Raw genomic sequence first — 10,730 nt, 5'->3', positions numbered from 1 at the left:
AATCAGCCACTAGTCAGACCTCTTGTTAACCAGGCAGGTCAAGAGTCACTCAGTACCTGAACTAATCCACCAGTCAGTCTGTCAGCTAATAGCTGAGCGAGAAGTCCAGCCAAGAGGGTAGGCTCTACCCGAAATCCTGATGATTTCCAGATGAGACACCAGGCAGCCTGTGGTGAGCAGAGAATACACACTCAGAAAAAAGGAAAGAAAATAGAGAGAGAGGAGGGATGGAGGGTGGAGGCAAATGAAAAGTTAAAGAAAAAATGATCCTGAAAATGAAAGTAGTGCATATGAAATGCCAAAGCACTGCCGTTGTGTTCATTTGTGAGTGTTGAGTTGTGTGAGTGTGTGGGGGTGACCACTATGACACGAAGATGGGCTCCTGTCATCGCCATTTACCTGTCCGTCTACCTTGCAGCCGCTCAGCACGATAGGAAAGGTAAGGGACTCATAAAAGACTCATGCAACATCAGCCAATTTGAATGTCTCATATATACATACTGTATATACTGTATGTATATGTATATTCACAGACAAAAGCCTATTATATACACATTTATAATCTTACAATCTTGGTTTGCATCTGTGTGCGTGAGTGTGTGTGTTTGAGAAAGAATTTTCTAGAAATATTGGAATCACTGCAACAGATCGGTTGACTCGTCTGTTGACACTGGATCCACTTGCTGAGGAAATTCCTTTCTCAAGACTTGCATGGCTCTGAATATTTATATAAATCCCACAATGCTAAGATTGGTTAGTAGAAAGAAGCTCTTTGACTATACATTGTTGTGTTGTTTTGTCTCCATGTTGTAGCGCAAACCTGTTTTACAATAGCTTTCTCCCCACCAAGGCATTGGTGTCCATGATGTAATATTTCAAGTTATATTAGAAATCAGCAGATTTAGAGTTTAAAAACATGTGCACACTAACCTTTAGAAAGTCTTATTATGTGAAGGTGTTGAAATGGTAATCTTACATAAACAACAGTAATACTAGTATATGGGGAGTGGAAACTAAAGAAGACCATTAGCCCATCTATTTATCAGCAAAATAATATCCACAGTCCCATCTGTGTTCTCTGATGACACTCAAGTGACTTTATTGCAACTAAGCTTCTCATAGCTTTGTCTCACCCTCTTTTAACAGTTAGAGACATCCAAACATCCATTTTATTTTAAGTTGTTGCCTCTCTCTCTCTCAGACCCATGAAGAGCTGAACATCATGCTCATGTTCAGAGAGGACAACTTTGATAACATGGCTCATGTTGTGCTTTTAAACCTTGCTCTGTTGTAGTGGAAGACATCATGTCGGGTCACATTTCAAAAGTACAAGCAACAGTTAAAAGGAAGACGTTGGTTTTTATCTGTGTGTATGCTACAACTGAAGGCACAGATAGAGTGGCTTTTTTAAACATTTTATATAAGGAAATTCAGAAACGTGTCTGAAAAATGTCCATTCTTTTCTCACAGAGAAACTGTTTTCCACTGTGTCCTGGACTGTGAGAAGCTTGAAAACCTGTTCCTGCTTTTAGAGAGAGTCTTTCTCTCGTTTGGTCTTGTTTTTAACAAACAGGTCTACACAATCGGTTTTAAAAGCAGGAAATTTTTTTTTAAAAATGGAATGGCAGATTTTAAACTTCCTTCTGGGCCAAACAAAAATGGCAGTGTATTTGAGTAGAAAAAAAAAAAGATTGAAGGCTATTCGGACAGCAAAGCGGAAGTCATTTTGAAGAGAATGGTCCAAACATGAATCATGATTGATTTTAATTACTACAGATCAATGAACGATTTGGAAACTTTTAAGAACTTGTGGTGTCTCAAAAATGTATTGTGTTCTGTGTTCAGTGACAAGCCTGTGATTGGTCCTTGTTTGATTTAATTTATTATACAATATTTATTTAGGCTATTTTTTTTCTATTATTTGTTTATTTTGTATGTGAAATTCTTTTTGTGTGAATCTTTTGTGTGAGTTTTAGTTTTGTATGAGTGTGATTAATTTGTTAATTTGTTTTCTGTGAATTAAAATAAAAAAAATCTTTCTGTCTCTTTTTCTCTCTCTGTCCCTCTCCCTCTCTTTCTCTCCTTTCACTCACCCACACACACAAGAACACACACTTCATGAAATCCTTCCAGCAAAGATACCATTTAGCCCTGCTAATTAATGGACCTTTGTTGTTCCCTCATCTCTCTGGAAGCAGTTAGCGGGAGATTACAAGTTCCCTGCCTGTGCATAATAGCACTGGGGAAACCTGGCCATCCGAGCACTGATTGTTCAGAGAACTGGATGAGGACATAGGGAATGAAAGGCTTAGAGCAGCAGGTAAATTTAAGACATTAAAACTAGGCATAGACACAGTGATCTTTCTAGCTAATTGGGCATTCGTGCTATAGCAGAGAAAAGGCAATGTAGTGTACTACTTTTTTTTGTGATAATATCACAACCTTAATGCCTGGTATCCATTACAGAAGTGGATGAAAATAACATAAATGTAGATGCAATGCCATTCGAGGTGATGAACATATAATGGATATATTTTAATACGATCAACAATCAAAGTCCAGCGGCGCGTCTGTGGTGACCCAGTGGAGGTTATTTAGGATTCATTACTCACTGGGTGTATCCACCGAAAGAAGTCTGATCTCTGATTGTCTGTTCCATTTCACTTTATGATTCCAGCCAACACTAAAACAATAGATGGGTCCTCTAGGCAATAGCAAATTAGAAATTTGCTCTGTTGCTTTCAGTGTTTAGACGCAATTCAAACTGGAGTGACAGCTAGCTACAGTCTCCAGGGGTCTGCGCTAGCCTTAGTTCACATTCACGTGAACTAAGGCTAGCGCAGACTCTTAGCCTCTTGTCAGTGGCAGCGGCCACTGACAAGAGGCTTTAATTTCCCTGCAGACAGATTTTTGCTTAAGCATAGCAATATGAGCATAGCAATATCCATATAGAGTTTATAGTTACCCGTGGTTATCTAATTAAGACTGAGGGAACAGACTATAAAATGTTGATAGGGTTTATTTTGTTATCAAGCAGTATATGCACACAGCCAGGCCCAGAACAGCAATCAGCCAAGGGAGTAATGATCAGCTGTCTTGTCTCCATACAATACGTGGTTGTCATACTTGCCCACCAGAGCCGATCAAACCCCATCCAGCTCTGACCATCGTTCAGCAGCCAAAACAACCTGTCCCCAAAAACTTTTGCGGACAGGTAGCTTTGTTTTTCTCTTACTCATCTGGGTAAGATGAATGTGAAAGATGAAAAAAAGAACTACCAGTTATACTGTGGTGCATCACAGCAAACATTGACTGAGATTCTCAGAGAACTTTTATGTAAATCACAAATTTACATTTATTTACTTTGTAAATGTAAATCAGCGTTGGGTTTGCCTCAAAGCTATTATTTCCCTGCAGTTCCTCCATGTCTTTGTAACATAACCCTTGTTATAATGAATATACCATCCCCTGAGTGTTGTTTTGTTTATATTGACAAAACCCCATCTGAAGCTGAAGTGTCCATTCAGTAACTATCTGTGTGTACAGTTGGAGAAAGGAGACCAGTAGTTAATTTAGGATAAAGCCTGGAACACACACAGGAGACACACGATCATCTTAAGCATGTTAGCACAAAAGCTTAGATTACATTTTTACATTAAGATCCCAATTATGATGGGCTACAAAAATACGAAGCTACATTTGTTTAACTCAGGGGAAAACAATGACTTAGCTTCAATCCAAAGGGAACAAAACTTTAACATTAATAACAAGTTGGATCCATTTTGTATAATCTACAAAATGTTAAGCATAAAAGCAACAAGTAGTGGATTTGTATTTATTTTATGAGCCTGGCCTTCTTATTCTGCCACTTACAGTCTGCATGCTAAGCTAAGCTAACTGACTCCTGTCTACAACCTAATAGAAATGCCAAAGCTCAGCTATACATTTAGCATGTCAGCATGAGTGTGGCGTTGTCCAACTCATCTGACTCTCGGCCACAAAATCAAACACATTGCTCGCTAAGGAATGCACTCATGAATATTGTGTGACCGCGTTTGGAAACCTCAATATGTCTACAAACCTGGCTGTGGTTGTGTTGACAGAGGCGGGTTTGAGGAGTGAGAAGTTCAAGATAATGTTGAGTTCAAAGTGGAGTCAAGTTTGGGGCTTTATTATTCTCTCACAGCAGCATGATTTAGAGAATCTTTACAATCTGAATTGTTGCTAGAATGCTTAAACAATGCTTGGAATGTGCCTGGTAGTCACCCAAGCAATTGATGAGGCTTAGTGTTTATACTGTATACCTCATTAAAATCTGTGTGTTGTCTCACATGTTACACAAAACTCTGGATGGCAACTGAAAAGAGAGAATGAGAAGTCTGGAGACACTCTGAGAAAGTTTTAACTTGTTCCATTATGCTGTGAATCCCTCCACCCCCCCTTAAACTCTAATTAACTTGGCTTCTCACTTCACCAAAACCAATGTTGTCATGCATTAAAGGACATTGTGGTATGAACAAATCAATTGAGTCTGTGTGTGGTTGTAAATAGAAACGATACAGAATGGGGAAAATTGTATATTGGGTTACTTTTCATCCTCTTGAGAGCGATACCATATAACTAGCTGTCAAATCAAATCGAAGATTAAAGTGAAAGCAAACGTGGTAAGTTGTTATATTTCATTGAACGTATTTCCAAGCAAAGAGTGCTGATGGAGACCAAAACAAAAACTTATTCCTTTAATAAAAGCTGTTACATAGATGTACTCAGACGTATTGTGAATAAAAACCCAACTGCGAATCCCCCGCATTATTGAGATGCAACCTTTAGGCAACAGTTTTGTGACTGTGTTAAACTGCCTCCAGTCACTTCCGTTAGAATTTGAAAACTTCATCAGGTGAGAGAGATGGTTCCATTCTGGCCCTGTATGCAGAAATTATGGCATCCCTGGTGTGCGGCACGGACAGGCTGACACTTTGAAATGTTAACAGTTGAGCTCAGCAGCACCGTCCTTTCTGTGAGATAAGACATCTCACCTCTGGATGCACCAACCACTGCCAATTGTAAATATAGGAGCACCTGTGGCTCGAGTCAAAGACCAATTACCCTCTGCACAGCTGGTGCCAAATTCTATCATCACTTGCATAATATTTAAGCAGTAATGAATCTGTGTTTGCTCTGACTCTGGCCCACACATGTGCGTGCCACGACCGATAACGTTCTGCCTAATTTCTCAAACACGAGGGCGATCCTTTAATCCAATTTCCTGCTCTTGTGTGTTCTAGGTCTGTATCCATCTGTATATAGGATAAAGCGTGGGACACACTGGCTGATCAGCCCCACATTCCAACGTTCGGTGGGAGATGTCAGCCTGCTTTTTGAGGTCAGTTTATGTGCTAGGATAGTTAACACCCCAGCCGACTTTCGCTGGAAATGATTTAAAATATGTTGAGAATGTTCAGAAACTCTCTCCAAGTCTAGAATTTGTGGCTAGTCTGTCAGTACCAAAAGCTCTAAGAAACACTGATTAAAAGCAGAAAAATAGTGTTTTACAGACAATAATGAAAAGGATGATTATTAAAATACCGTCTTCACCTCACTCTATAAGGACTAAAGTGTACAGTATTTTTCTCAAGTGTATATTAGATGCATGATAAAGTGGGACCAAATGTAGGTTGACATGTGTCCCAGATCCTGCTAGCTGGGATGCAGATCCACAGTGCTGGGCACACCATGCTGATCCCGGATGAGGAACTGACCTCCCTGAGGAGCGTGAAGGAGCTAGAGGTCATCTGTGAAGACATACTGCCCAAGAAGCTCTCTGACATTCGGCGTTTGGCAGCAAAGCTGGCGGAGCGCCGGCGGCCTCTCAGCTGGTTGGACTTTGAGCGGACGGTGCTGACCCTGGTGTACTCTGCCCAGACGCTAGCTCGCGTCGGCAACCAGTATCAGAGAGTGGTATGGATGGACATTGTGATGAAACTGGCCACGGCAATTGAAAATGACCTCAAAATCTCTTGAGGCATTGTTTGTATCTTTGTGCAGTATATACAACACCATTGCTGATTTATTTACCAAAGCTTTCAAGGTAAAATTCAAGCTTTTATTTCGATCTGGAGAGACTAGAGAAAGAATAAGAACACATTAAATATAATAAAGTAATTTCATTTACTGTCATACAGAGTACAATTTATGAATCTTAGACCCTGACAGGCTGTAAACCACTAAAGGAAGCCGCCTGATGAATTACGACCACTGGTATGAAGTCATCTTACTCATCTTCATCAAAGCTTTTATGCCATTCTTTGAGGGCGAATCAGAACTTGCAGCACATGACAACACTTAATATTTTCTGTCTGTCTCAACATCTTAATTTGTAGTCTTGAGAACTGAAGTCCGTATTAATACCCCCCCCCCAAGTGTCTCACGTCTGAAAAAAAAGAGAAAAATCCCAAATGCGTGATGTTCACATAACTAATTAGTACAACTCGGAACAGATCCCCAAAATATCTATTCTCTGCCAAATCTGTCCACTTGGCTCAGTGGGTATTATGAAGAATATGACAGCGGGTGACAAACTAAAAACTTGTGATAATAATAAAGTCACATCTACAAGTTGAACTCAGAAAACATTTGCTTGAGGAAGGTTGAATATAGAACAGCATATGTGAGATTATTCCTATCACAGAATATCACATGTAAAGCAGATTTGGATGCATAACCCCACTCACTCATTCATACAGGAAAATATACAATAACAGCAAAGTGTCAGTGCTTGTTTTTACCACAGCATGGCCTCATTAATCAAACGTGTCCCACTGAGCTCTAATAAACTGTTACTTCCTTCAAGCATTCACCTGTGATTGTGGAATTCTATGATGACAAGAAACACCAGCTGAAAATATTGAATGTAACTTCCCTCCCCCATGGGCTGACTGTGTACAAGTTTGATGTCGCAAAGTTACTGAAGTGGGCATTAGGTGTTTATTGTTAATCATTGCTGAAGATCAGTTGATTTGAATGTTTGTTGCCTATTCCTCTCACTGATTTGGAGAAACACGCGCCTGGCCACATTCAGTTTTTGTGCTGTCACTCACAAGTATAAAAGCGATTTGTTTTCCTCCCTTGAGTCAATAGTTTCTACATTTGCATAGATTTTAGTATTCTGCTTCCATTCAGGCTTTTATGAAGACTCGGAAATATTGGTTGTCCAAATATATGTCACATCCTGCCACCGGAGCTGCGTGTTTTCCACAAGCATTTAATTTCTGATGAAAGGATTTTTTTTATTGTGGCATTTTCATTCTCAGCGTGATGGTATTCATCCGATGCCGGTGCGACTGGCGCTGAGTCAGGAGGACTGATTGATGAGGTGGTCAAGACTGCAGTTGTGAAATTTCCTTTCAAGGCAGAGGATCCCCGCACGGCTCTGACAATAGAGCTGATTGGTTCAGGGATGTTTTTGGCTTCTACTTGAAAGAGCAAAAACGAAGTCGGGACTGTGGAGAAAACATGCACAGCTCAAGGTTTTGTTTGAGGCATTTAGTCTGACAACGGAGCGTCACAAAGAATTTTGCATTCCATTTATTAAGAGGCAATTCATTTCCTTTATAGGTTTGGCTGGTATTATTATTAACATTTATTATGAAACACATCTTAGTGTTGCTGCCATAGAAATATACTTGTGTTGGACTGTCAAAAAACAACCAAGAATTTGGAAAGTATATTCATTTTCCTCTCCCTTTGATTTTTATTTTGCTGTATAGCTTCACTGAATATAGAAAACACTGGCAACATTTATATAATAATGATTTACAGCCTCGTGCACAGACCATACATTCACTCTCTAAAATTGTTTACATGCACTGCTTCTCTATATATCCAGTCCCCCTATGTGCTTATAGAAAGAATATATTAGAAAAATATTGGACTTTTACTATGGTTATTATCAGCATACATCATGAATTCTAAATCTGTTCATTTTTTTATCCCTGCATGTTATCTTATATGTTTATACAATAACCCTCTGCAACAAAATGCATGTAGAAAGAGCAGCACCAAGGGGCTTCAGATGAAACTACACTCATGAAATTTATCTTAAACATCATAAAGTTGGCCTTAAAATATAAAGTGTGTTTTTTCTCTTAATTTATGCAAGCTAATAGCAGCATGAATGTCAATAAAAGTTATTTCATAGCACCATTTTCTCCATATCCTCTGTTGTGTGTAAGTTGGTTTGGCCCACAAGATGAAGAGGCTGAATGAGTTTGAAAGTAATGCCTGTAAATCCAGTCATCAGAGTCGGCTGCTGGCTGCCATGAAAGTAGAAGCATTATACGTGTTAAAATAAGGTTCAAATTGAAGTGTTTCATGATAAGCCATTTTTCCAGACTAATATATACAGTAGAAGCAAGTATGTATTGTCTCCTGTCAAGACTGGTGGTGATGAATAAAAGGAAAAACATCTTATTTAACATTCTACTACACATAAAGTTGCTTCATAGTGCCGTTTATAAACACCCAGTCAACAGAAATCATTCAAGTTGCTAAATAATCAGTAATAAAACATAAAATTACCATATCTGCCATCTGTTATTCACAACATCTGTCTCTTTGTAATGCTAATTAATGTGCACATAACTCTGCTAACGGTATGATAATTGTTTTTCACAGACGTTTCTATTAGATGTAGTTAATATTGTGTCTAAACAATTTTGAGCTTCATGTTCATCAGGCCAATGAGCTCACTAGATGGCAGCATTTCCATATGTGAGCCAATGTTGACTCCCACCTCATAATGTTCATTCCATGACTCATTTTTTACATATTAGTGCAGATATTATTTGAACCAATAGCTCCAAAAGAACAGCTGAACTTAATAACGGCAATACTCTGTTTTGATCCATGTTCGACATATTCCTATATCTGCTTTTCAACTTATTATCACAACATAGTATTATTTATGTTGACAAAAAAATTTATTTCTCTTTCTTTTTGGGTGTGTTTGAATTTGGAATAGCTTGAAGATAACTGAATCTTGGAAATGTGTCTTTCACAATAACAGTCTTTCATCAACTCTGGCTAAACCTTCAGATATTTTAACTTTAGCTCATCCAATATGTACCTTCATGCGATAACTCAACGCATCACATGTACAGTGTACATTTTATCTACATCTGCACAAATATAAATAACTCAATACCTTTTTACTGAGATTTCTAAAATGATCTCATGCATTACCTGTCAGAGTAAAATCCCTGTTTCATCTGCCAGCAAGATGACGTGCAAAAGACCATATATCATTATGAGAAAATGTTGAGATTTGGAGGCAGCGTTAAAAACAGTATGATTTTGCCAAAATGTATTTATTTCTTTTAAAATATATTAGATGTCTCTTCTGCTAAAAGGAAAAAAAACTGAATTAAAAGTGTGAGTCAGAGACTCCAGATGTCAGACTGTGTGTTTGGTGGTGACTCATGAGCTTCAGCCACAAACAAGCTGAAACCACCGGCATGTGTCACTGAGTTGGTGTCAGGCCAGCATGTTTTGTGGAGTTTACAGCTTTGCTTCATTGCTAATTGATGGACAAAAACCGAAAACCCTGCATTGCCTGGTGTTTGAAAATAATGATTATATATACATCTTATGACTTCATTAGTTGAATCCATAACATATGTTCAAAGGTCACTGTAAAGCAATTTGTTCTGATGTGGCTAAGTGTCGAGCATGGGCCGAAGGACGGATGGACGGATAGGGAGAGTCAGTTACATGATAGAGAGAGACATAAAAGAGAAGCTCAGAATTCCAGGAATAAAACCAGCATTTAAAAAAAAAAAAGACACCAGCTGTGAGATTGTCAGAATAAACCAGAAAGCACAAATGAAAAATATACTCTATCAGTTCTTATTACACCGTTACAATGTTGTTGTCAGGACTTTAATGATCTATTTAGCATTCTATGAAGTTATTTATTTCTTAAAAATCAAACAAGACAAACACAGTAATCACATCCATCCCACGTTTGGGACGCTCTCCAACTTTCCCACCAAGTTGAGCAAAAGTCTATGATAAGGCGATGGGAGAAGGAAGGTTTGCAGGTCATGGGATGTATGATAACTTTCTTCTATCCTCCCAAATCCTTATCAGGCACTGTTATGAAGATGTGAAGGATTCACATGGAGGTTCTGGTATGCTGTTTTCCTTCACACTCTGGGTCCCTAATTCAATTTGGCTCGGTGCAGTTCGGCCACAGGTGTGGCGCTCTCAAAGGAAAACCTCAGATGTCTGATGAAATGAGTGATTGTTGATGCTGGTATGTGTTTATGATGGTCTTTAATATCAGTCATGGAGTTGTCCAGTCAGCCTTTAAAGGGCTGGAATAAAATAAGATTGTTTAAAATTGATTGCAATTTGAAACTGCTGAAATATTCAGAAGTTTGTTCATCTTTTTGTTTGACTTGCACAGGAAAATGGACGCTACTGCCAAATATCCACTTAGTTTGGTTAGCTTAGCTTAGCACACTTAAAGTAAACAAGGGAAACGGCTCAAATTCGCATTTCAATGTTTAACGTTGACAATATATTTTATCTATTTATTTTCTGTCGAAACACTGGTGTGTACAAAGCTTAAATAGTCCACCAAAGGTTGTGAGGAGGACTGTCCAAGGGCTTCTCCTATCCGCAGCAGTGCTCACTTAAACACAGTGCATTAAATGTGTAACTCTTCACAT

General features: G+C 38.7%; 1 protein-coding gene across 1 annotated transcript; it reads left to right on the top strand.

Annotated features, from left to right (window-relative positions):
- Window positions 1-363: 363 nt before the first annotated feature.
- LOC137588999 (protein FAM180A) lies at window positions 364-6,021 on the top strand. The gene is made up of 3 exons (XM_068306346.1): window positions 364-439; window positions 5,286-5,383; window positions 5,692-6,021. Exons 1-3 carry the CDS (start codon window positions 364-366, stop codon window positions 6,019-6,021), a joined length of 504 nt encoding a protein of 167 aa, XP_068162447.1.
- The last annotated feature ends 4,709 nt before the right edge of the window (window positions 6,022-10,730 follow it).

The sequence above is a fragment of the Antennarius striatus genome, chromosome 22 (assembly GCF_040054535.1).
Source record: "Antennarius striatus isolate MH-2024 chromosome 22, ASM4005453v1, whole genome shotgun sequence".
NCBI lineage: Eukaryota > Metazoa > Chordata > Actinopteri > Lophiiformes > Antennariidae > Antennarius > Antennarius striatus.
The sequence above is the reverse complement of the archived record's forward strand: the minus strand, read 5'-3'. Positions and strand labels throughout refer to the sequence as shown.